The sequence below is a fragment of the Ischnura elegans genome, chromosome 2 (assembly GCF_921293095.1).
Source record: "Ischnura elegans chromosome 2, ioIscEleg1.1, whole genome shotgun sequence".
Taxonomy (NCBI): domain Eukaryota; kingdom Metazoa; phylum Arthropoda; class Insecta; order Odonata; family Coenagrionidae; genus Ischnura; species Ischnura elegans.
In genome coordinates, this window is record NC_060247.1 from 119,924,083 (window position 1) to 119,952,010 (window position 27,928).

The 27,928-nt window shown below is 38.9% G+C and overlaps 1 protein-coding gene across 1 annotated transcript; it reads right to left on the reverse strand.

Moving 5' to 3' along the window:
• LOC124154528 (phospholipid scramblase 2-like) lies at nt 1–27,874 on the reverse strand. Its single transcript, XM_046528326.1, has 6 exons — nt 27,769–27,874; nt 11,962–12,130; nt 8,331–8,548; nt 3,172–3,339; nt 1,411–1,572; nt 1–138 (listed from the first exon to the last, which is right to left on the reverse strand). Exons 2-6 carry the CDS (start codon nt 12,119–12,121, stop codon nt 109–111), a joined length of 738 nt encoding a protein of 245 aa, XP_046384282.1. The 5' UTR covers nt 12,122–12,130; nt 27,769–27,874; the 3' UTR covers nt 1–108.
• Nucleotides 27,875–27,928: the final 54 nt, after the last annotated feature.

The following is a 27,928-nucleotide window of genomic DNA, read 5'->3' on the forward strand; positions in this document are numbered from 1 at the left end:
TGATGTCAATCAGTCGAATACTTAAATATCAGTGGTGATACATATTTCCTTTACGATATTCGTCTGGTTTGTGGGTAACCTATAGTCCTTATGGCTTGCTTCTTCGATTTAGTCCCGTCTTTCGAAGAACATGGAATTCTGCAAAGAAAAGAAAATAAATTGAAAATTGGAAGAGGAAATTTATTGATAAAATATTACTACAATCGCCGTATGTTGGCAGTTCATAGTATCACGGAGCATGCTTTATGGAAATGACCTGCCGTTATCGGCATTTGTTACAGGGTTTTTAGGCTGTATTTGGGTTAAGAATTAAGTAGTGTTCAGTTTGATCTTTTCTGCGAGAAGAGGAGCCTAAGGAGACTTAACCTGTATAATTTGACTGGATTGTGTCAACTAAGTTCCATAAAGTAAGCTTGTAAAATATTTACAATAGTCTTCCGTTGCTATTGTAGAATTGTTGAGGTAAAACGGTTGAAATTTTATGATTTCGGAGTTAGTGACATGGTTAAAATTAATTAATTAATTTTTTATTAATCTACTTAATTTAGTCAAAAATCGTCGATTTGGCCTTTACATTGAATATAAAACTTTAAATATGAAGCATTAACAGAAATAAACTATAAAAAATGCAAGGAAGAATGATTTTTTTTAGATTTAGGAGCAGAAGGATTTTCGGAGCTGCCTATTGAATGTTCCGATGGCGTCGGTGGATCGAGGGAAGGCTATTCTATATATGACTATTCTAAAATGCTTTAAAAACTTAAAACTCACGGCTCATAAAATTTCCTGGGGCAAGATCCCCGGTTTGGGCCCCCCCAATATTTTTTGTAAGTCGGCATCCCTGACAAACAGACATCCTCTTTTATATACACAGATGTTTGTGGCTAATGAATTGTCCATTATCTTAATTTACAATTGGAAATTTTAAAATAAAAAAAACTCCTCACGTCTCGACGCCTATGCTTCAACAAAGTCCATTATTAGTGATGGCCTGAAAAATGATGGCGGGCTGCAACGACTCTACTTCGTAGTTGTTACCAGTGGCGCAGCGAGGGGGGGAGGTTTTGGGGGATAAAATCCCCCACAGAGCTCACAGAAATTTTTAAGTTTAATCCATTTTACTTAATTGGATAAGTATTACTTATAGAATAGTGTTAGGATTAATCAAATACCCCTCAGAAAGCCGTAGAACTCGCCATTTTGAATCATTATTCAACAAAAATTTCTGGGAGAGGGCCCCCGCAATCCCTGCTTACCCTGGCGGGTATGCAATACCCACATACCCCTACGCATTAGTTGCGCCTAAAACCCCCCCTAGCCATAATTCTTAGCTGCGCCCTTTGTTGTTACGAGGGAAAATAGAGGACTCCGCCTTGAGAGCGTTTGCTGCCCCCTTTTGTGTGTACTTACTATTAAAAACACCGCTCCTAATACGACAGCTTTCACGCGAACGTCCAAGTCAATGGGGAATTGAACTCCAAATCTGTCGGCATCGGTGAACAATTCCGTGATGACCCCACTGAACTGCTTCGATACGTGCCCGACTTCCGTTTCTCCGTCTGCTGACAGCAACTGTGATAAGAAATTGCTCAAATTAAAAGGAATAATCTTTATTCATATCTAGAAACAACCAGGTGTATTATTGTTCCTCTTCCCTATTCTAAAAAATAATAAGTCGACAGCCAATCTTTTTGCCAAACCCCCTACTGTCACATTCAGACGACCTGCAAACCTTTCAGATTTATTCCGCTCAACGAACCCCTTACATAAGTCACCCACTACTCCCAATAGTACACTTTCGCCCTGCGGTCGTCCTAGATGCAAGACCTGCCCAATTTTTACCCCTCCTTCTATCCCTAGTCATCTCGTCTCCTGTCTACCACCACCCCCTGAGGTCTCTTGTACTTCCAAGAATGTAGTTTACCTCATTCATTCTCAACACTGTCCCTCCTTCTATATAGGCAAATCCTCAACTCCCCTTAACCTAAGAATTAATAACCACAGGGCATTATGCACTTCCTCTCACTTTGCGTCCCTCCCGGTGGCGAAACATGTGGCCACTCAATGATGTCAATTCAATGATTGTTACAATGTATCAGTTTTGGCCTCCCTTCTCCCCACAGACCAACCACTCAAACTTAATTCCATCGAATTAACGTACATATGGCTATTTAAAGCATTTCTTCCTCCCGGCTTAAATATCAACCGATAATCCCTTAATTGCCTCAGCACACTCTTTTCCCCCCTTTGGACCCTATCTCCCCACTATTTTCCCTTCCCTCAGCTATCTTTCACCCTTTACCTACAGTCTCCTACCTAACTCTGAGGAAGGTGGTAAAGCGCCACCGAAAATTTAGTACTGTGAGTGTTTTTTTATCTTTTTTTGTGTACTGTGATTCTGCCCAACCTGGTTTTTTTATATTATTATTATTATATTACACAAATATAACCCAGGTTGGTTACGCACAGAATAGAGCACAATGAAAGATACAAAAGACTCACACGGCTAAATTTTCGGTGGCACCACCACCTTCCTCGGAGTTAGGAACAAGAGTGTCTTTAAATTATTATATTTCTATATGAACTCTTGAGGTAATTCATGAAAAATAATTGCCGACGCGAAATGAACGAAATGAAACATTGCTCTTCAGTGCGACGAATTTATACAATGACTGAGGTTCTGGAACAACCAGCATTTTACCCTCTTATTTTACTTTTTGTTTAAATTCAGTAATTTCATAGCGTTTAAGTGTCACGTTAGTTTTAATTTAAAAATTAAACTAATACAACGATCCCTTCAGCTTTTATGGAGTGATTGGTTCAAATAACTGTATGCCCTTGTTCTTAAAAAAAATAATTCCATTGAAACATAATGCTTTCGTCTGTAATACACGAGGGTTTGCATCCCATGTTTTTTCCGAGTTTACTTGGTGAAATGCAACTTTTTTTCCCGCGTGAAGAGTTCTCGGGAGCGGGATTCAGTTAGGAAGTAAGGAATAGGATAAAAAATCATAAATTTGGGCTTTTATATTAGGCTGGGCAACGTAGTAACTTCTTCACGTACTTCTACCCGGAAAAAAGAAAATTATTACGTTCTAAAACTCTAGGGTCAAACGTCTAAATTTAAAAGTTTTTTTTTACCTTTTTTGGTCATTATGTGATGAGACTTACATCAAATACCACATCCTGGCAGCAACAACTGGATGTTATGCAGGGTCCTCGAAGCCTTAGAATAACATTTCCACTAATGTCTCGAATTGTGAACTTCGGTATGCAAATGCTCCACTCCTGTTCCACTGTTCCAAGAACAGCTCCGTCAGCTGACGACACTTCAATTTTCTGGAATGAAATCATAAAAAGTGTAATGTAGTGAAATATTTAGATGTAATATATAGTTTGAAATAGGTTTTGGAGCAGGTAGCAACTGCTCTGCCACTTATATTAATGTATTCTCTCCTTAATTGGCTCATAATGTACGTAGTACAGGCAATGTTCTTCGAAAGAGAGCAATTATTTCTTATGAAATTTTTGCTTTACAGAATTAAGATTTACTTTCATTGGAAGTCGCGCAGATTTCCTCTTTATTTAAGTTAAAATGTTGATCTCTGTCTAGCTATGCCTGTCATTTCGACCAGAAACCTATATAATTTTCATTATGCCATGAAAACTGCGATAAAAATAAAATGTACGCACGTTACCGGGTTACTCTTTGTGTTGTTAGCAAATGAAGGCTGCATTGAAGTCTAATTGCTTTATTCACTAAATATCGCGGTCGGCATAAGTAGTTGGAAAAAGTATTCACTGAAAAATGTGAAGGTTGAAATATCCGCATTGTTTGTACCCTGGTATTGGTTTCTAACCTCGATGCCATCTACAGGGTGTGGCAACACAACTTCAGTTTTTTCTTTTCAAAATTAATAAAACCCATTGCATGAATCAGAAGTTAAATTGAAGGATTTGCATGGCTGCTATTCTGGATAAGCGGTGTAATAAATAGTGGGTGCTATTCCGCAGGTCTTTATTGCACCGACCCGGTATTCTGAATGAAGGGGAGTTATAATTTTCTTCGGTAAAGCACCGTGCTATTTCTTGCGCAAGCTACCTATTTTGAAGCTCCTCCTCTTCCCGTATGAAAAAATTTGAGAACAGTTTTCGCAACCAATGAGGGAAAGGAGGTTTTATACATTTATCTGTATTCTATGGAATATTGGCTTGCAAATATAAGTAATGACTTTATTTTCATTTAAAAGTTTTATTAAAACCTTGGATACATATTATACGCTTTAAAAATCTCATTCAGGAAATCAGCCGTTTAATGTTGCTGGTTTGGATAGATTTCACAATGGCTACGTACAGGTTTATTAGGTCATTATTGCATAGTAATAATGTTAACTTATTGGGAGTAAATAATGAACATGTTACCTATATAAGTTAGTCCGTCCTACGCAAGGTATATGCTATGCGAAGTAATCATTGAAAGCTAAATATGTTAAAATTTCTTCGTAATTGTGTTAGGCTTCGAAGTCGGTTTATTTTTTGCATGTCAAAATAAATATGTATCAACTTTTATTGTTTTAATTGTGACGATATAGTTTTACTGGATGAACCGGAAGCTTTCGTTTCTAATGTTAGTTTTATATTATATGACTCCCTTAATTTCAGTGTTTATTCTTTTTTTAAGAAATAAAGTAGGTTACGATGTCACAGCTGTTCTTTCAACAATTATGATGGAATAATCGCGATATTTCAGCTGCAGATTTGGAAAAAGCAGAGGGAGGTGATGGTGAATTTGAGGATGGATGGAACAGCTGTGAACAAGTGAATCTAACACTAGTGAATCGTGTGGAAAGTGCTGTTGTGTCACTTTTTATTATTGTTTTCGTATAAGCTGATTTTAATATGCTCACTGAAAATTTAGATAGACCCTCAACTGTGACGTTAAACTGAATCTGTGAAAAACTATCTTGCTTATAGAGGCAACAATTTGTATAGAAGCCCACATGATAAATATTGCATTATGTTGTTCATGGATATTACATTAAACGACTGTGGTGAATCATATTTGTTCGGAAACTTAATTCATATTCGGAGGAATCGTTTGTTATCAAGCGAGCAATGGGGTAGTTTCCTTCATCAAAGAAAGCGAAAGGCAATGATTGTGATTCGTTATCCACCATTAGTGTATTCATAATATAAAAATTATTTGGTTTTAGAAATCCCAGTTCAGACGAATGGCAATGGTCAATTTTAACCGCATTTGAAAAAGGCCAGATTGGCGCCCCAGCGATGCCAATGCACGTGACGTCACAGGGACCTAGTTTCCATACGAGTAGATAGGAGTTTTACTTAGTCTGAGATTACCAATGCATGCATGAGGCACAGAGCTCAGGTAAACATGTCTTAATAATCACATATGAAAATTTCCTAAGGTCGGAAAGTTTCCTTCGTTTGATAGAGTATTAATAATCCTTATTTAAGCCAAGCGCTACCTGCTAGAAGCCTGCATCTCAGCGGCGCACACATCCTCGCCCCAAGGTCACCTCACTTTGCGACAACGGGAACCAGAAAGACGTCACACGGGGTTTTCCCAGCATTCACACTTAGCCGTCGCGTTTTCGCGCGCTTGAAAATTTTCACTTTTCATTTCATCGCGAAAAATAGATATCGCCATTTAAAAATATAAAAGCTTGAAATACGTACTCCAAGAGTAATAATCTTTCTAATCTATAATAATAAAAATAATAGGAAATCACCCTATTCAAGTCGACTGCCCGAGTTATAATTTAGTAAAATTCCAGTTGTAATTGTGGAAGGTAGCGAATAATGTGGGGAAAAGAATTTCGACTCGAAGCATGTATTTGTGTATAATGCCAAATTGAGCAAATGAACGGCTGATCAAAATATTGGTAAAATGGTATTATACGTTTTCATCGAAAGTTATAACTATCATTTCATTTGGTGAGTCAGTTGGTTGACACAAGCTTGAAAGAATTCAAGAATTGACCTGAGAGCCCACATTGACGATGTTTTCGTCGCACGTAAGGAATTGAAATAAAATTATGCACAGTAAATATGAATGCATTGCTGAAAATTTTAGCTATTTGTAGTAATTCTTTGCATTAATTATTATTGTTTACGTACTGTCGATGAACCAAGATTGTGCTCTACATATTAAGCTCGAATGTTTATTTCTACACAATTCGCTTAACTAGTTAAATATTCATCACGTATGCTACGATTATTTAAACAAAATAAAGTAGATTTCATTTCATTTTTAGCCCTTATTCCATTTTTCAATACATGATTAGGTTACTTTAACCTCAGAAAAACAATTCAACATCGCAATGCGCGCGTTTTACGGGGTGAAATACCAAATAGCCCGAATCGGGAGACGGTGTAATAATATTATACCCCTACCGGGTGCTATTCAGTGCTCAGAATATATACTGAATTGCACCGGCGCTACAGATTTTTTGAGAAATACGCCTTCCTGTGTAATAGAAACACGGATTACACGCGTTCAGAATACCGTATTGTACCAGGGTTGTAATACGCAATATTATTACACCTTCTGGTGCAATATCGGCGAATAGCACGGTGTAATTACGTCCAGAATATCAGCCCATAAGGTTCGCTGTACTTCCGTAAAGAAACATCAACTCGGAAAATAGGCCTCAACAACAAACGCACACTCCTCAGTGTTCCATGTCACGATGGCGATTTAACTTTGTGGGGACGAAACTTTACAGTCACGTCCCTCCGAACGAGCCCATCGCCTGATGATGCGCCCTCGTAACGGACGCGAAAGCTTGCACGACAAAGTGCAACACGCAGCTGCACCCGGAAGCCGTTAGCAAGGATGCGCAATTGTTTTATTTCATTGTTTTTAGCTTGATTTCCGTATTTTACCCGCCCCCTGTCAGCCTTTTAACTTCCCACCCCCCACTTTGCCCACCGAAGAGTACGGCCTTTCAACGATTCTTATCTGCCGTTTTTGAGATATTTGACGGTAAAATTAGGATAATTTAACATGGGCTCTTTTGGAGAAATACTAATTTTTTTCGAGCTTGAGAATCTGTTTGTGACAAGACGTTGTTGAGACGGCACTCATTAGGAGCAAAATTTTGTGATGAATCTAAATATGTACGGAAAGTATAAGTTCATGACAAAATAAGAAAGATATTCGCGAAAAACTTTCTGAAAATGGCAAGATGGCCGCCGGGATCTCTGCCACCAACATCGCAAAACGAAAACCACTACACCAACTTCGCCTAAATTACGCGAATATATTTAGTTTCCCGGACTTTAACATACGTTTCACATATATTTATAAATAAATATATTTATTAAGAATTTACCACTATGATTGTGAATATTTGGCCAAAAGTATCGTCAACAGTTCAGTGTGCAAAGGATCGAAGTGGTGTTAAAACTAGTCAAGTTGATTGCTGTAAATACCTTTTAAAAATCATTTTTGGCGTTTAAATTATGCTGAGGTACAAAATTGCACTCACATTTCATTCCTAATGATGTTTTCTTTTATTTAAATTTTTATTGACGACTCTTTTGCGTACATAATAGATGGCCTGAGTACATCACGTGACTTCAACCGATGCCGCTCTAACTGCCAAAAATATTTATTCGCCCACTCGTTTCAGGAGAGAGGTCGAGAGGAAGGGAAAGGGTGCGCCCCCGCCTCGTGAGCCTGACGACGCCTAGGGTTAGGTTAGGGATGGAAGAAACCCACGTCGTCATCAGGGCAACGTGGACTACCACCAACGAAACCATGATTACCTAAGTTTTCTTACAGAAATGAAAGCATATTCTATAATTGAGAATATTCCGCAGATTTTTCTGTAGATTATCTGTACTTTGGGCAGTGCGTAAAAGGAAAACGGACACAGGACTCAAGAAATCTTGAAATGTTGATAATTGCGTTAGCAGAGGAAGCGCTCATGAAAAGGAAGGAGCTCATGAGAGGATCACTATGTAAGAAATTGAAGAGAAGACTCGTTAAGCCTTGATTCGGAGTGCGGAAACGTGGGAATTCTTTCCGTCACTAAGACAGGCATATTCCACCGGATGTTCTTGTTGTAAAAATGTTATAAACTTAAAAAAAGTTGAAATTTTAAAATTGTCGGCCTTGGTGGCGCCTGGTTGAAGTCCTCGTCGGCTAAATTCTTGGGTCGCGGGTTTGAGCCCCGCCTGAGTGGGATTTTCGCCGCAGTAAGAAAATCGAATTTGACTTGTCTCCTGCCCGTTATTTTCGATTATGCCGGAATGCTTTTATTCAGTGATAAATATGAAATAGAAATAATAATTATAAATACCTGAAGGTAGCAAGGGAAAAGACAGCTGTCACACGCCAGCCGCCTGTAAATGTGGATGATTCGATTTCCATGGTTATCCCTTACTTCCATTTCGTACGGTCGAATACGGCCGAAGCAAAATCGAATTAAACAATCGCTCTCCTCTTCCGCTTCGTAGATGATCTGCCCCAAATTGTTGACCAGCGTGAACTTATTGCGGGTCTCACATCCTGTGAAAACTGATGAGGGAAAAAACTCATTAAGTGCGGAAACGTGGGAATTCTTTCCGTCACCAAGACAGGCATATTCCGCCGGATGTTCTTGTTGTAAAAATGTTACAAACCCATGGGTGAAACGGCTGGACAATAGCCCGAGCAGCATCGAAAGTCATTTTTAATTCTAAAAGATGTCAATTTTTATATCTCCAGTATTACCATAATTCGATAAGATTACAAATGTGCAAAAGCAAAAAGTGATGCAAAAGAATAAAGTGCAGCAAAAATTGACGTCATGGATGCTCATTAAATAGTTAAACAAGTGAAATAACTTCCGGTCACACTTGGGCCAGTTAATATTTTTCATAGCAGCATACCAAAGTAGTTTTCAGGATTTGATGATTAAATTATTTCTTCCTTTTGGCGGAGAAATGGTACCTACCTAAATTGTAATTTTACCAGATTCGTACATTATTTTGGTTTAAAGTAGGAATAACAAAGTGCTTGCCATTTCAAACTAAAAAGATATATCTGTTAAATACCATTTTGTCGAAAAAATGTTATCATTTTCGTCGCCTTAAAATTTTCACCACCGATGTCTTTTCGACATTAAGTGGTATTGAAAAAGGTATAGTTATGCTGCTTGGAAGATATCATCCGAAGAGAAAACGACGAAAGAGAAAAATATGTGTAGTGAAATATGTGCCTCCTGAAAAATACGTATTAGGCTTTGAAAAGTGTGATGTTCGAGCAAACGCAGTATTTTTCGTATCATTGACAGCAGTGACGAAGCTAAAGGAATGCAAGAAGATTTATGTTTTAAGTTCTAAGAGGATTTAGATTAGTTTTGCAGAACTATACCAGGGAACTACCGCACTCAAGGTAGGTATTGACATTATTCTTTGCGAAACAATTTTTTTATTCAAGTGGTCTGGTCCAAATTAATTTTTAGAGTAATAGAAATAATTGACAGGATTTCTTTTTGACTTTTTAAATGCTCTTATTTTATTGTTTTCAATAAAAGTCCATTATTTGTAATATTATGCATGCTCAGGGCCGGATTTACCCAAAGTTGCGTATCTCCCACCTCTCCATTAAGCGACCCTCCTCACTTGAGTCCCCCCCCCGATTTTTATGATAAGGCATAGCCACTCGCATGAGGTAAGGTTCGGCAATAAGGAAATATACAGATATATGGCTGACAGCATAAGTTTATGCTTGAATTTTGTACGCAGGGAAAATATAGACGATGCATTATTAAAACAAGACATTGCAATATTTCCACTAAGTTTTATTACTACGCAACGCGTTTCGTCGTCACAAACGACTTTATCGAGTGTGAAACTTGATAATTATCAAGGGTCACTCTTGATAATGTCGTTTGTGATGACGAAACGCGTTGTGTAGTAAAAACTCAGTGGAAATATTGCAATGTATTATTTTAATAATATTAAGAACTTCCACCATATATTGCCCAGCATCATACTAGATAGACGATTCAATTAAAGAAAAACAGCTTGGAGTAAAACTACATGAAACAGTTGTACTTTTATGCAACTAAAACACTTCATGAATACCCTTTCCAAAAATATTGTCTAGCCTTAATTCATGTAACAAAAAATACTTCAAAAATAAAAACAGTAGGTACGTACTGCTGTAACTGAATGAACTGCCGCCCCTGAAGGCGCCCCTTGGACTGCGACGCCCCTAGGCACGTGCCTATTGTGCCTTACGGTAAATCCGGCCCTGTGCATGCTCAATCAAAGAGATAATTCTTTGTGTTCAATGTTCAATGTGTGATATCTCTTGATACATATCCCTTAATACGCTGATTGGGCGAGCTTTGTGATGACGAGCTTAACTCGATGTTACAGCTGATGCACTAGGCCTGTCGAGCCAGCCTCGACGTTTGACTGCAACGGGTTAATCTGAGTAAAGTTTGAGTTGGTCAATGTCAATACCTATCGTGTGTTCGGCAGTTTGATGGTATAGTTCTGCAGAAGAATGACAAATGGCACCGAGAACGCGTTAATAAATAATTCTGTATACGCTACCAATTGTGAAGCCAATTATTCGTGAAGTGCTGATTTTAATTTGCGAACTTATCTCTCCGCGATGTTTTGAATTGAAGAAAAATTATTGTATCGACAGTGGAGTTTTAGGCACTTAAGGTGGTTTAATCTGCCCTCTCAAACCTACAGCTCTCAATAATTTAACGCATTTTAACCAACCTTGACTTAAGTATGGTTAGGTAGACCTGGTTTACGGTACAGCTAATAACTTCGAACATTTAGGCATACGGTCCCATGTAATAAACACAAGTGAACGTCATGATCTGATTCGCTCCGAAACCCTCTCATTGTATACCAATCCCGATCGATCTGAGTGAGACCGAACTCAGTTCGGTCGGTAAAGCCTGACTCACAAGATGATTTTTTTCGTCCCTCAGAGTGATAGCTTTTCTGGGACAAGACAGTGATGTCTTGACCCATCGTTTTGTGATTTATACGGTCATCCCGCTGTTCTATTTTCCATCGCTAATTCCGTCGCTTTTCCTTTTTACAACCTTCACTCAGTTAAAAGCTAAGCATAGTGCTATAATCCCTGTTAGTGGCCGTGTGTTCTGATTGGCTGAAAGACGGTACCAATGATGGTTTCAGCCACGAATATTACAAAAGGGGATCATAAAGTCGGCCTCTAAATATGTTGTCATCCACCGCGCATTTAAATGGGTTTACCAAAGTCTTATTTAAGTATTCCGGGACTAGCCGCGGTGATAACTTTTACGGAGTCACCCGAAATGCACAAATTGTGCGAAAACCACTGGATAAAGCACTCGGCCGGAAATCGAGGGATCCGGGTTCGAATCCCGGTCAAGGCGAATGATTTTTCCTCTGTGGATTTTTCGCACAATTTACAAAAGTCGCCACTCGCGTCGCTGATGGACAAATTGATCCGAGCTTCACGGGGAAACAAGGTATAATTAGGGGGGTTAATTAAAATTCATATGCATGATGATATGATCTATGAAATTCATAACCTTTCCATACTATCCCTTGAAATTAAAAACGTTATATTTCAAAATAATGAAAAAAAGTGGATCGCATTGCACTCATCATTCGCGCCGCGGACATTTTCGAAAACCGATTAAAATGCGATCGAAGTGGCAACGGAAATCAGCCTTCTGCGCGATGGAATTGGGCCTCCTCTATGCAGTCCCCCTGGTTTCGGCGGCGGAAAAAAGACGTGCAGAGAAATAGAAAAAGAAATGGGACTTGGCATCCCCGAAGCCATCGAGGAAAATTATTACATGAAACGGTCTTTTTTTTCCTCCATCATTGGAGCGATCACTGGAGTTATCGCTCGGAAGGGATGCAAAAAATTATTCAACGATTCAGGTTTTAAGAAAGCTGTGACTGTCTGTTAAAATTTCTCACTTTTCAAGAGGCTCTTCTTCTGATAGATGGTGATTTGGTCGATAGTTGTCAGATATTCCAGTCCCGGTGGGCAGTTCGGAATCAGGGCCGGTCTAACCATCCATGCGACCCCAGACATCGGCTGATTAGTCACCACCGTGTGATGGCCGTGGCTCCCCATTTCTGCAATCTAGAAACGTGAGAAGAAACTTGTAAAGGCCAGTTTATAAGGTAAAAAAAGAACACATACTACTGCCGGCGTCATAATCTAGCGATTCGATCGATGGATTTTTCTTCCTCATAGGAAAATCCTCTAAAATCGCTGGCACATTAATGGCTTTGCCTGGTTTCGCTAATTAGTAGGGCTCTCTTCGCTTTTATAGCGTTGGGGTGTTCTTCCCTCTCCCTTCCCTTCCGCACCTTTCGGCGGCGCCTCTTTCCTTTTTCCCTTCCTCTCCTCCCCCTCCCGGGTGATCGGGCGTATAAGCCACTGGCTTGGTTCCCGGCCCCGGTGTGTTGTATCTTCGAAGGGCTCCCCTGATCCCTCATCCGCTGCCGGCGTCAAAATGATGTGCCGCTGTACTTTGCAAATTTATATCTGAACCTCAGTGCATGCGAAGTACAGCGGCACATCATTTTGACGCCGACAGTAGTTAATGTGTGAATGCATGAACGATTTTGGTGGATCGGAACGGAACATATACGAATGCTTGTACCATGCATTGTCGTGTACTTTCACGCGTTCATAAATTTAGACATAAATTCATACATGTTTAATCGATATACATTAAAACCTAGTTAGTGTCTGTTTGCATGAATGATTTTTGTGGATCGGAATGGAACATATACGAATGCATGAACCAAATTAGAACAGGTTCTATTTTCTGTGCATACATTAGCACAAGTTGGGTGTTTACACGGTGAATTTTCGTATTTATTCACGCGTTCAAGCATTTAGACATTTGCTTGTACGGTTTAATGTACTTGGCTTCACACAGGGCCGTTTTAAAGTCATCGTAGGCCCTAGGCACATTCAAAGTCGTAGGCCCTCCCCGACTTCATTTTTAATATTTTTCAAAAATGCACTCACACTTCCTTGCGATTTGAAATCTAAATGAACTTTCCGCATCGTTAATTATTCTATCCAGACTCTATGCAGTGATGATGTAGTAATTCCGGTGTTATATCATGCGCTTCGCATTCGTTGTATATTGTTATTCACATGCTTCTTTTTTCTTAAAATTTTAAAAAAAGTTTTAAAGTAAGTTTCCTTTTCTAAACTCAAATTGATGAAAACGTATCTTCGGTCAACGACGGGACAAACACGACTATCCTCCCTGGCATTACTTTCAATTGAAAAGGATTTGATGAGGAAAATGACATTTGAGGACGCCATATGTGACTTTGCTAAAACAAAGAGCCGAAAAGTTAAAATACTGTAATTTACAGATCTACAGCACTGCAGCTTGACTTGCTTAGGTGCTCATCTCACACGGTTATATATAGTTACTTTAATACAAACATTATTAGATTTTAGTGACATTCTGAACTTGTTTTCACTTTATGTTCTCGCTTTCGTAGGCTCTTGTGCCTATAAAATTGATGGAAACACTTCTTATTTTATTTGCACTTTTTCTATGATCCATAATCTATAAAAATATTTATATTTGTGAATGTTAATAACTTCTATTAATGTCATGTTGCCAAATGGGGCTGCGCCGGGCCAGTGCCTGTTACCAGGAAGCAAAGTTTCACGCGCAAGACGTGGCAACGCAGCATTCGTTCGCTCCGGCGCATTTTTTTAGTGCCCATATATAATCTATATTACATAAAAATCATGTATTTTCGGATCATAGAAAAATTGCAAATAAATGAAGAAGTGATTCCATCAATTTTTTTTTCTTTTGGGGTAAACTGTAGGACTACTAGAATAGTAGGTAGTGTTTAAACCTTTTCGTTATTTTACAACAAAATATGCGTTCTGTAAATACTTAAAAGCCATTTTATTAGTCTACATCAATGTTTGCAACTTATTATGGAAGATGAATCTTGTAGACGTAGTAGTTTTCCTTGGGTTGAGTTACAAAATTCATGAAGTTGATAAAACGGCTAATTTTGTGGTGCGCAGAGTCATTTATTGCACTCGCGTGTCTATATTTTTGAAATTTTCAGAAAACAAAAAATAAATTAGAATTAAAAATAAATTTTCCTTTAAAATGAAGTATTATTCATTAGTAAGGAATCCACTGAAGTCTAGATATAAATTTGCAAATTACAACGGCACATCATTTTGACGCCGACAGTAATTGATGAAGCGGCCCTGGCTTCACCGACCAAGGTGTTGACGTCGGAAGTCCACACAGGGTGCACAGGACACGTAGGTCGTGCTTACTGAATCACTATCGAAGAAATAAACCATACAATGTCCGCGACTGACGATTTCCAAAGGACTGCATAAAACAAGCAACTTTTTGCGCAGTCACACGCGCGGTGCAAAATTATACGTATACCCTAGTATACACGAATGACCACGGCCAAGAAAAATCATTTGGCTTAGCTGGGATTCGAACTTGGACGCCGACACCTTTTTCGGTAAACCCAGTCTAAGAGTCACTCTGGAAAAAGATAATTTGCTCGTGTGAATAGTAGAATTAAATAGTAAATGGCCTTCCAATTGGGGGAATCGGGGTTATAATCCATGTAAAGTCAAATGATTTTTTCATGGCGAATTTCATCGTTGGTGCATGAAATGTTACATCCGTGCGCGTGTCTGCGTAAAAAAGTTACCCGTTTCATGGAGTACGTCAGCATATTCACAACTATGTCGATAAAGGAGGAGATCAAAATCTATATTTTTTCTCCTTGTCCAATTCCAGATCATAGTCCACTGATGTGCCTCCTAGCCTGTGTCACAGACTGGACTGCCATGTTAACAGTTAAATCACCGTAACATTTCCTGAAAGCTGTCCAAAAACAAATCCAGCGCTTCCAAATAACAATTCATCACACACCTGTATCCACGCAGCGAAGAAGCACATCCACGTTGTCATGTTTTCTTCAAGTGTACAGAGTGACCACAGTAATTAATACCTACATGCCACCATTGTTCAGCAAATCTGACTTCAAGAATCCTTAAGAATAAACAATGAACTGCCTCCAGTCATGGGGCAATTTCGTAGTATTGATCTGACCTTACTTATATTCTTCATCACGTCATTAAACTGAACACTCCTCTTAAGGAAAATATTGTGTGAATATCAAGCCCCTTTTTCTGTAAAATGTAACAGATATCCGGGTGCAAACATGTCTTTCACGAGGTTTTGACCATACGAGCTTTGCTTTATCCTGAGTCAGTTCCAGATCACGGACGAAATCATTCAGATCTCTCTGGGTGAACAGAAGAAGTCTTTCATTAGCGCGTACTTCAAACTCAGTATTTCTAAACGTACGGTGTTGGGGGGTTATTTTGTGAAATTTCTTCATCAGGGAAAAAAAGACAGACTGCGAATTTCACTCGGTAGGAGTTTTTATTGCGACCCGCAAGGGTCGATTAACCAACCATCAATCAGCCCGGAGAACGATGGAAAAGTATCCCATTGAAGCGTTGGTAGATATGGAGGGTAGGGCGGATCGCAAAAATCGTTTTTTTTTCAAATCCATCTGGCCCAATGAAAAAAAGTTGTGGGACCGATCAAAAATAAGGCCTGAAAAATTTGAGACCTCTACGTGAACCCCTGACCCTCGCTCAAATGCAATTTAGGGGGGGAGGGTCAAAATTCGAAAAATATAATATTTTTTGGTCATTCCCTATAGATTTTGCCGAGTTACTGCCCTTTTAGATCAAACATTTCGTGCATTTTGACGTATCTGCCACCGTTTAGCCACAAAATGCTTAATTTGAGTCCGCGCCCGCGAAGAAAATATTCCAACGCCCACGTAGCGTCGCGGATACAAGAGCAGCAAGCCGATCCCGTCCCCTCTCCGCTCGCTTCTCCCCCTCCAACGCCTCGAATGCTGCAAAATTCATCCCGCGTGTGCTGCTAGGAGGGCATTCATATTTGATAATATAAATCAGAAGATGGTAAAAGGTAAAAAGCGAACCGTAGTGAGACGACTTGTCCCTTATTCGGCGCCTCGTCGGCGTTAAACAAATCGATGTTACCAACTTTTAGAGAAGTGATGAAATATTTTTAGATCTGCGAACGCAGGAAAGGAGCCTACGGTCTATGAAGACGCCTCTCGAGTGGCTATGAAGGTGTGGGAACTTAGGATATGCACTTCTATTCCGGTATTGTCCGACAGCTATGACTAAATGGATTTTGGGTGAAGGCCGCTCGCGTCCCCTCCCCGCTCGCCTCTCCCACGCCCCAAATGCACCAAAATTCACACCAAGTGCGTCTTTCTTCGTTATTCTTACTAATATTTGATGTTTCAGCATCGTCCGGTGAGGGAAATTCACGAAAGAATTACTCAATTATCTGCTTTCCAGTCTGTATTTCTTATGTCAGAGTCATTCCTCGTCTTTCGCTGCTGTCAACAAAGTTATGGTGAATTCTTTCGCGAATCTCTCGTCCGCATGTATAATAAAAGGAATATTTAAATTCAAATTTGAACGTTCATCAATAGATTTTTAATTTACACAGCGCTAAGCTCAGATATAGCCGAAGGAACCTCTCCAATATATCATCAGCTGGTAGTCCTTTACGTCGATATTAAAATCCAGCAATTTAAAAAATCTTGGATTGGTCGCCAAACGCATCCTTGCAGCAACGCAAATTGGGTCCCTAGATTACCTTCCCAATGTTTATGTCGCAAATCCAAGTCAACATAGTGCAATTAGCATATAGACCACTGTAAGGGATGAAATACGATTTGATGCTTTCCCGGCGAATGATGTGGGTAAACTCTTTCCGGGGTTCAACAAAATTCATCCCTTAGGATGAGCCCCGAGTCGGAGCTTGAAATGTTGGCCATTATGGAAAAATTAACCCGGTGGGAATCCCGAGAAGAGTTTACCCACACTGCAAGGGATGTTGGAATTATGCTTATAGCAAAGGGATGATGGGCGGTATTCGCTTGGTACCATCATAATCAAATCCTTTTTAATTTTGTGTATCTACTTTTCACCCGGAAAGAAATCGATAATCGCAGATTTTATAACTTTTGCTAATCCTCCGACGGGGGAGGCAAACCTCCAAAAGTGGGACCCTGTTTCTTCAACTAACACCACACATTCCCCTCTAAACTTGTATTGATAAGTCCTCTTGCCTTTTTTCATCAGACAAGAGTAAGTATAGTCTTTCATTCCAATAAAATGGAGCCCTCTGATGACACCTCTCTTTTCTTATTCACAGTAATTAGCATCTTTTTCTGTCTACGTAAGTGATTCTGGTACACTAGCTTTGATGTATCTTACGAAGTTATGACTTTTGCGTCAGCTTAAGTTGCGGGAACGATCATTGCTGTTGCTTGGTTCTTGCATATACCTCTATCACAGTTGGCAGACGCATTTTACCCGAAGAAGTTCCAATCTGAGTTTACAGTCCTTAATGTTTATTTTATGAGGAAAGTAGGGATACAAATCGGCTAATTTCTCGCCAGTTTAATTTTCTTCGGATGAATTGATGAAGAAAATTTTTGATACTATTTCCCCGTACAAGAATTAACGATAGTGACTCATCGCTCTGCGATGATTCCTTTTTTTCCCTCAGTTGTCGAGTTTCTTTAGGATTCAATCCAGCAGCCATCATCTTCCTTTTCGTCAGCTTGTCTCTCAAAATACTTCTTCATTGGGGGAAACTTATGCTCCTCCTTGCACTTACACGCAAAAATTTCGCATAATTTAAAATGTTCCTTTAAAATTGTTTGAGTTTTATACTTCAATGAGACCCTACTTTTGGTCTATTCTAATTTTCCTTAAGTTATAGTCCTTCCTGTGGTACCGCTAAATCCATTTAGTCACATTCATAATGGAAGAGAAGCGCGTCACCACAGTTCGCACACCTTTATAGCCACTCGAGAGGCGTCTTCATAGACCATAGGCTCCTTTCCTGCGTTCGCAGATCTAAAAATATTTCATCACTTCTCTAAAAGTTGGTAATATCGATTTGTTTAACGCCGACGAGGCGCCGAATAAGGGACAAGTCGTCTCACTACGGTTCGCTTTTTACCTCTTACCATCTTCTGATTTATATTATCAAAGATGAACGCCCTCTTAGCAGCACCCGCGGGATGAATTTTGCAGCATTCGAGGCGTTGGAGGGGGAGAAGCGAGCGGAGAGGGGACGGGATCGGCTTGCTGCTCTTGTATCCGCGACGCTACGTGGGCGTTGGAATATTTTCTTCGCGGGCGCGGACTCAAATTAAGCATTTTGTGGCTAAACGGTGGCAGATACGTCAAAATGCACGAAATGTTTGATCTAAAAGGGCAGTAACTCGGCAAAATCTATAGGGAATGACCAAAAAATATTATATTTTTCGAATTTTGACCCTCCCCCCCTAAATTGCATTTGAGCGAGGGTCAGGGGTTCACGTAGAGGTCTCAAATTTTTCAGGCCTTATTTTTGATCGGTCCCACAACTTTTTTTCATTGGGCCAGATGGATTTGAAAAAAATCGATTTTTGCGATCCGCCCTAATGGAGGGTCTGACGCGATCGGAAGTCTGAGAAAGATTTATTGCTTTAGTTTGCCGGGAAGACATCAAATCCTTCTTTACGATGTTATGTGTTTGGATATTCCTCGTCAGAATTTGGCCTGAGAAGAACATGCTCTCAGGAAGGACAGATAATGGCGGCACATAGACGAAAGACGGGAGATTGGAGTTAGTTTGGCCTGAGAAAATACGCTTTCTGCAAGCGTATGAAGTTGCATGAAATATCGTCTCCGGCTTTTTGAACGTTGTTTATCTTCTAGTTAGAAAATGGCCTCCAGTGGCCAAAACCCAGATCGGCCAACATGAAATGTACAGTGTGTTTTGTTGTATTTTTAATGTCAAAGTATTCAATTAGTTGTAGGGATGGTCGGATCGGATACCTCGGATCCAAATATCCGCGGATATTGCCCTTCATTGGATACATCGGATCCAAAGTCGCGGAAGACATCGGATCTGGATCCGAAATTTTAAATAATAGCTTCAGTGAATGCAACGCCCTATAATGGTGGAAAGAGTTCCGATTCTATCTTCGAATGCGCCGTCGCATGCGATTCTTGTTCTACTCATGAACCGTTTTCTTTGAAAGCTCTCGCAGAGGTTACGTAGTAGAATTTCAGCCATGGAAAATAAAAAAAGGCAAAATACGACTGGCACTTTTCCCTAGAGATTGAACAATCATCGGGGAAACCTCAGCGTCAGGAATTTGAAAATGCATTTGGATCCGAAAATATCCGATCCGAAACCGGATCCGAAAAAAATCCTGGATCCGTCCATCCCTAATTATTTGTAATCTTACCAAGTACTTCCAACTGAATTTATCAATTATTCCAAGAGGCAACAAAAAATGAGATTGCTCGTGCTGAATGGCATATGCTGCCAGGTATGTCGTTACTGGAGTGGGGATGGTGAAATCTTCTCGGGTTTCCACCGTGTAGACCAACAAACAACTCATCCGGTGAAAACCCCAAGAAGATTTTACCAGTATCATTCGCCGGGAAAGAACAAAATCGTATGAAGTGAGGACATCAAACACCCATTCTCATATGTGTTTACCTCAAGTAAAATATGTCAACTAATGGGTTTCTCGAGTTTGTTACTGATCATCGTGTGATATATGAAAGATTAACTCACCACCTGTCCATGGATCCAAAATCTGTCCAAGAGGCTATCCAGATAGTGAGTCGGTGAGATCATACTTATCGCCAGCTTATTTACTGATTCATATACGATCTTCTTCCGTATTCCCATATTCTCTTTTCCTACCATTTCCTGAACAGTAACAGAAAATTTAGCGGCGTACAGTGGACTGAAACTGGCCAAAAATGTTTTTTTTTGTTCGCAGAAAAATTTGATGGAATTTTTTTGTGATAAAGTATTCTGATTTCGTTACATCTCTGGATGCTCTTTTTCAGACCAGCCAGATGCCTTTGAAGTGAAGAGAGAAACTTTTGAAAATCCAAGTTGACTTCTTTCACGACAGCATATTCAAAATTTACTCCAAAAGCATTTAAAATTAAGGTAGGTGTGATTTTTTTTATGAAGTACATACATTACAGTGAAATGTGCATTTAAAATTGATTATTTGTGCATATTTTGATTTTGTTACCGTTTTTCCATCACTTCCATTTTTAAAAACACAAAAAAGCACCTTTTCGTGTAAGTTTTCCAAATACTTGTCAGAAATATTATGCCAATTATATTTTTTTCGATATCATAATTTTTTGGGTATCGAATTGAGGGATGTGCAAATTTTTATATGCTCAAATAAACATGATTGCTTGAGCGTGGGACAAATTTAGATACTTAACCGTTTTTGCGTTGAAAATATATTCTTTGGGTAAACAACGAGTCAGCCCTGTAAATTTCATGAGCTAGATTGAAGAAACCAGGAATATTGTACTTGGTGTGAATACTAATAGTGTGAATGGGTGTAGTAAACGAGGTATTCGGGTCCAAAGCCACATACTGTGACATTCTGACAAGTTTGTGGTTGCTATGCTACCGTAAAAGAGAGAATCACTCCAATATCGCCTAAGGCCGTTCCATTCAAATTCATGCAGACCAAGATGGAAAGTGCGTGATCATGGATATTTTTCGAAGAAGAATATTTCGTAGACCTATATGAATGATTTTAAAACTCGGCCACTTTTGATTTTCTCCGATAATTTTTCATAAAGTTACAGCCATTTACAAAAAGTGCAAAAATCGCCATTCTGGCGATTCGGAGGAAACAGTCAATAATTTAATTTAAGTTAAATATGATGTCTATTATTAGTGTTCATAATTTTATTATTCATAATATACATAATGTCTATAATTTGAACAGTAATTATGCTAGAATCTGTTTATTTATTTGAAATATAGTTTAATAATTGTTTCTAATTAGTAGATACGAAATTTAAAAAGAGTTAATTGGGAAAAGTTATGTATATTTCACAATTGTTTAAAAATCACCAAATGCCTCAAATTTGGAATTTTTTTACTGCCACCAGTTACGGAAAATGCTGCTGGAACAAACTTCAGAAAAAAATGTATTACTTACACATATTAAGGGTATGCATTAAAAAACACATAAATACCTCCACTATTGTGTTGCACACTTATTAATGATTGTAACATGAAAAATTAAAAAAAATAGAATTTTTGGATTTAAATAGGTAACGGGCAATATCTCAAGAAATCCATCCATCTTCAAAAATTTCCGAAATTTTCTGAAGCATAACAGCAATAGAGAATATTTTTTCCATAAAAGCAGCGTGTAAAACATTTTTGTTGTATATATTTTATCATTAAAAGTTTGCATGCAGCTCGCGTTGCCATAAATGACTATTGGCAATTCTAGTTGGAATTATTTTCAGATGTGGACTCTGTAACTCTTACTAGCTACTGAAAGACTCCTTATAGTCATGAATTTAATTTATTTTATAGCGAATTCTTTATTCTTATTGGTTTATAATAATTATTTAAATAACCAGACTTCATATTTCATCGTCATTGAACGTGTTTATTTAGTGCTGGCGCAAGATGCTACGTTGCCCTCGAGTAATTATCTATAATATTTTTTATAATTTTACAATGGTGTAGATATAGTTAATGCTTATTTCGAATATTCGACTCAGATGATTTGATTCATGACAATAATGCGAGTCTTCCAATCAATCATGTCGAAAGAAATCATAGAGATACTCTATTATTTGGATTTATATGGATCCATTAGTCTATGACGCATGTGAATTGGATCCTATAGTGCTTTTGATTTCATCACGAATGAAAGTTCAGTTAAGAATCAGTGTTTTTTTTATTTCAATTAAAGTTGAATGAATACCGCATTAAGTAAAAATCAGTTCACGGTGATAAAAATAGATTCCTTTCGACAACCTTTCTCCATTTCCACCATCCAAAACCCCTTTTATAAATGGTAAACAAAGGTAAATCTCTGTTATCCCTTGTGATTCCCCGTCAATTGAAAAAAAATCCAAATCTACCTCATTATGAATTCGCTAAATATAAATCGTTCATCAACAACAATATATGCTCGGCGGATTCGGATTACTATGCATTACTCGATTCGTTAATGAATGAATTGAACGATTTTGAACGAACTAACGAACATTTGAACTATTCATTCATGAAAGACACACCTCTAGTGTGTGCCTAAAAAAATGATATTAAGGAAGGAGTGCGTGTATTTCAAGGTTTTAATCTAGTTTTCAAGGTTTTCTAGTTAATGAATGGACCCTGGTTTGAATAAGTGAAGGTAGAACAAAGCGGACTAAAGGCCGTTTTACACGGGGCACGTACTTGCACAATCTGACGTATGTACGAAGGCACAGTCAAAATTGCGTCGTGTAAAGCTGTGAATTGCTAGAACACATGCGAGAATGCGTGGACGTGATATGGTAAAACAACCACTGCTATAATTTTGTTCATACATTCCTGCAATTCCACGCCATTTTAGAAATCAATGCAGTTCTAACCTGCGCAATTCCGCACCCCGTGTAAAAAGGCCTCAAGACACAGGAGTGTTAATTTCAAACTTTCATAGGTGTAAGTCGGTATTTCCGAATGAAACTTCACGATATAGTTATCTCAACAGAAGATATCATCGGAATTCTTAAGATTACCACCGTAATGTCAATATTTAGGCACTATATCCAAGCTGAGGTGGATGCGGTGATAACAACTCCTGCAATTCGTCGAAAGCGTTCATTTCAACGTTAGGATTGGGAATGCAACTTTGAAAAAATTATCTCACGAGGAAATTGCGGATATAACTGGGGCGATTTGTTCCTTAGACTTACGTCTACTTGTGATTCTGCGTCGTTTAATTTTTACTCGATTGCTTGCAGCCTTTCACTTGAACTGAATTTGTTTTTACCTTTTCCGTCCATTTCATGCCACCCCTCGGAGGGGCTATTCTGTATTTCCGAACGAAAATGACTACAATCGATAAGAGATGCACAGGATAAGAGCCGTTTGATCTTCAATTGAATCGGTCAATGAGTCATGCATCGTTCGCGGCATAGGAACGCGTGAATTGGCAGCACTGTAATCGCTCCATCCCATCTTCGCACCGCACTTACGATGATAATGCCTCGTTCAGATTACGATCGTCCGAGCGATGTTTGAACTATCGTGCGTTCACACAACGATGGTTAAAATCTGTGCTGCCCTCTAGTGCTGACATCTAAAGTGAACAAGAAATTGACGGTCAGCAAAGCTGTTTTTAGGTATGCAGAGTCAAGATATTACTGTGTTCAAATTGAATTTAACGAATAATTTTTCTTCCGTCCATATTCTTCCTTGCTTGGATAAATCCATGAAAAATGTAGAGCGAAGAGAGCTTCACGAACTTTTCGTCTTTCTCTTGTCGCTTCCTCTGTCGGTCCCTCAGCGCCTAACCATCAACGTTCGGAACTAAAGTAACTATTGTCCGGACATGCATTCACACTGCTAGTTCGGCCAACTATCGATAGGACGATCGCTCTGACAATCGTAACCTGAAAGAGACATAACTCACAGGCGCGCCGGGCACGTTCGGGAGTCGCCACTACCGTAATTTACTTTGTATAGAATACTAGCTGACCCGGCGAACTTCGCACCGCCTAATAATCAAAGAAAAATTTAGTTACTCCATTAATCAATCAAGATCGGCAGTACTTATTTTAATAATCTTTTTCTTTTTTATAATATAATATGAAAATTATATTTAAGCAGATAGAATACTAAATTTAGGTGAATGCAGAGTACCAACGATTTGATCATGAATTACGGAGTCATCCGTATTTTTAGCCGCCAAAATTGCTCGCTCACAAAATCAGTTTTGATTTTTGTGGTTATCAATCATGTTCAATCATCATATCAATCATGTTCAATCATCATATCAATCATGAACACTTTGTTGAGTAGCTCATATTTCGATGCAATGAAATTGCTATTATTCCTGGGGATTGAAATCAATCACCTCGATTTGTCGACAGGAACACGGCCATAACTGATAGTCAACAACTGCTTGTTCATATACTCGGTAGTAACGTGTCTTTTTACGACTCAACTCGAGTTGGGCTTCGCTCCAATTAACTGATATAAATATTATTTTAATATTTTTAATAGGTTTAAATAATAAAATGTTTTGAATATTGCTACGAAGCTCAGTCATTAAATCGGTAAAAACCTATCCATTATATTTGACCGACTTGACACTTCTTGCATTGTTACCAACTCCTTAAAAAATACCCCTGAGATCAAGATAATTTTTTTTCGCGAACTTTTACTGTTATTTAATGTTTATTCTATTATTTGGGGCTGACAAGAGACGAATCCAAAAAAAAACAAATATCATTAAAGTCGGTACAGCCGTTCTCGAGTTATGAATGGTGTAACACGATTTTCGACTTTGTTTAATGCATAGATTATTCGTAGTTTATAGCTCATATTATGTGCTACAATATAGCTTTTCGTGCAAAGGAGTTCTATGTTTAAGGCCTAAGTATTAAACAAGAGAAATGTACCGTAAAAAACAAAAGGTTAATCTTCTGTGAAAAATATTTCTTCTACAAGGTGTCCGAATCAAGCAGATGTTCCGATTAAACGTATTATTTTTAGTAGTATAACTCCACTGTAATGAACAAAACGTTCAATGTTTCCGTAAAATATAAGATTTAAGGCTAAGAGGTACTGCGTCAATTTGTATCAGCTCATTACTTCGTAGTAGTTCCGTAAAAAGTAAAGTTTAACATTATGCTTTAACGAAAAGTCTGTTAGTCCTGAGTTACCAAAATATTCTCATCTAATTTACGTGAAAAATTAACGCATTTCTACGATTCACGTGGCCGTGCCAATTTGAAAATATGGACAGTGTGAATTCGAATTGTACATGAATAATATTTGCGATTTTGCGATGATGATGGCGTTGGAAACTTTCGGAATGTGGTGTTAATATTGGAGAATGATGAGGATTAAACGAATATATCGTGCGAGTAATGCGGAAGTTCTAAGAAGAGTGGGGGAAAGGTCTTTTGAAAATCTTGAGTTGAAGATAAGAAAATTCAATGGGTCACATCACGAGACACCAAAAAAATTATCTACCATAATTAATCTTAGGTTCGGACCTGCGGTTTACCTCTGTCAGCGATTATTTTCATTTTTATGTCATCTTTGATTCGAAAACGACGGCCGATAGAAAGCTATTCCTAGTTCTTACAAGCGGACCGACTAAATCTTACTATCACCCCTCGCTTCATCTCCTTACGCCCTCCAACCTCAGAACAGTCGGCAGGAGTGGTGCACGTCAAGAGACACCCTAATACACCGTCGGAAAATAATCTCGAAAGCGGAGTACCGCCAATCTCCAGGACCTACAGCGAAGGGAATACATAATGGTATATGAAAACCATTTTTGTTAAATATCTGATGCTTACGGGTGGTCGTATGGGAGGAAAGGTATCGGAGCTGAAAACAAGAAACGAGTAAAGGAATTTGTGGCGAGAATAGTAGCTTGAGAAGGAAATGTAGAAATTATTCAATATTATAGAACCCTACCCCGATACTTACGATTACTTGTACAAGGAATGTGCCGAAATATCTTGCGCGGAATAACCAACCGAATCAAACAGATGATCACGGCGATTCCTCGTACTCATAATCTGCATTACATCCATCTAAACCAAAAATTTCCTATGGCAGTGGCAAAATATCAATGGCGATACCATTAGAACATTATAAATTCATTTTCCTCGTATTTATTTTGTGCATAGCCCAGAAAAAAAATTGAACGAAAACGGTGGCGCGGGGAAAAAAAGCCGACATTATGCAACCCGCATCACGTGCATTTCCCGCTGTGCGGGTAATGTGATATCACGTCATAAATAAAAAAAATTCATAGCTAACAAATTAGAGCCAAGGAATTTTTAAAATTATTTTTCCCAGCTCTATTGGCATCCATGCATGCAATTCGTATTAAGAAACGGAAGGGGGATGATTATGAGTTTTACATGGTCAGCATTGAAAGCGTTAAGGTTCCCTGTATTTTTGGAAATGGGAAAATGTCACACGAAGCCATGTCCGGTGAAATATCACAATAAATTTAGAATGCATGTGTTTCTGAGCGAATATGGAGGCCGGGGCATCGTTACGGTATAGTTTTTCTCCAAAAGGACGAATAAGCAATGAAGTGTGAGCCGAAAATCACCAATAAAAACACGTCTAATCTCAGCGGCTACCTCATACAAAGTAAACTATATATGTATTTAGATAAAATTTTAATCATTCTTCAGGGCAATATGTGCTTAGATAATAAAAAATTGACAATCGGACTCTCCAAGCTCTCAAGAAATTTAAAAAAATCAGTTCCCGTTATTTTCTGAACTCATGGAGAAATTAGAAACCTAAGCCTCCTCCCCCTAACTTCTTTCTACTGTATGACCAAGTTCTTTCCCCTCCATCATCTCTGTTAACTAATCCGTTAAACCTTGTTACCTTCCTCCCTCCCCCTCCAAGTTTGGTATAAAATGATTTGATGGACCTCTGTAGAGTTCACCTGATGATGACGTCTAACGCTGAAACCATAGTCGTGTAAATGTGTGAATATTCATGTGAAAGCACGAAGTTTCTTTTTTTTCGTTCGTAGAACCTTTGCGAGCACTGTCACATGGCAGTGAAACCTGGCCTGTTTAGAGAGCCCACGAAAAGAGAATGGATGTGGCGGAGAATGCTGAAATGAACGATTGAAAAAAAGAAGAGATAGGATTAGGAATAAGAGAATAAGGGATATGGTAGGAGTGGTTGGTATATTAATTAAGGTGTAAGAGAGAAGGATGCAATTGTTCGGTCGTATATTTTAAGAAGGGATGAAGAGCATGCGAGGAACAGAAATCAAAATGAATAATGCGGAAGGGAAGAAGAGAACGAGGGGAAGAGCAAAGAGAAGATTGTGTGGAGAATGATTTGAGGGAGTAGAGTTTCACTGAAAGGGATATTAGAGTGAGTCGGAGGCGACTAGTAAGGGACAGCGACCTCTTATGGGAATACGATGGTAGCTTTTTAAGTGTCGGGAATAGAACGTTCCTTATCACCTAGCAACTATAAATGGTGTTTACAAACAACCTTTTGAGTTCGTTAATGACCATGCAAAGTTTCATTAAGATCGCCCCGACAGTTTTAAAACGGTGGCGTGTCAAAGTTCCCAAGTCGCTGTACGAGATGGAATTAAGTCATGAACAGTACCGCACCATAGTTTTCTATAACTTTCGACGAAGCCTCGCCCAGCAAGAATGCGTTACTGAACTTTTTGTTGTTTTTGGCGAAGAAGCACCATCAAAGACAACCGTTTATCAGTAAAGATCAACGACCCCTAATGGCAATAGCTGCAGAGGAAGAAGATGAAGTTATTTTCTGAACATACCTCGTACGTAGAACAGGTGGCAAAGGATGAAAAGAAGAAAATGATCTAGGCGTTAAGGGTTAGATGTTATTAGAATTGAGTGAAGACTTTCGTAAAACCAATCTTGGGATTGATGACGATGGTGAATATAATTCTAAGACTCATGTAACCTTGCGATTATGAAAATGTGGTCAGTTTGGATACGAAATGGACATGAATTTTAGTGGCGATTCAGCGATAATGGCGTTCGGTTATCAATCGCTAGGAATGAGTGAAGAAATCTCTTTTACGTACGTTTTCGATGGCTTGTGTGAATTCTTGGGCTGCGGTGTGGGACGCCTTCCCTCGAGCACTCGGGATAATCTGTGTGCGGAGGCGGAGATGGCGTCCTGGGTTTACACCCTCGGCGCTGTGCTATCTCCTCAACTCCCACTCTTCCTTCCTATCACGTCAC

What these genes read in the sequence shown, in the direction of transcription:
- LOC124154528 (XM_046528326.1), bottom strand. Translation starts at nt 12,121, where the DNA reads ATGGGGAGCCACGGCCATCACACGGTGGTGACTAATCAGCCGATGTCT. An exon ending in GAAGAAGAGCCTCTTGAAAA is followed by an intron (nt 8,549 to 11,961) that starts GTGAGAAATTTT and finishes TTCCCTCATCAG; the next exon opens with TTTTCACAGGATGTGAGACC. An exon ending in TTTTCCCTTGCTACCTTCAG is followed by an intron (nt 3,340 to 8,330) that starts GTATTTATAATT and finishes ATTTCATTCCAG; the next exon opens with AAAATTGAAGTGTCGTCAGC.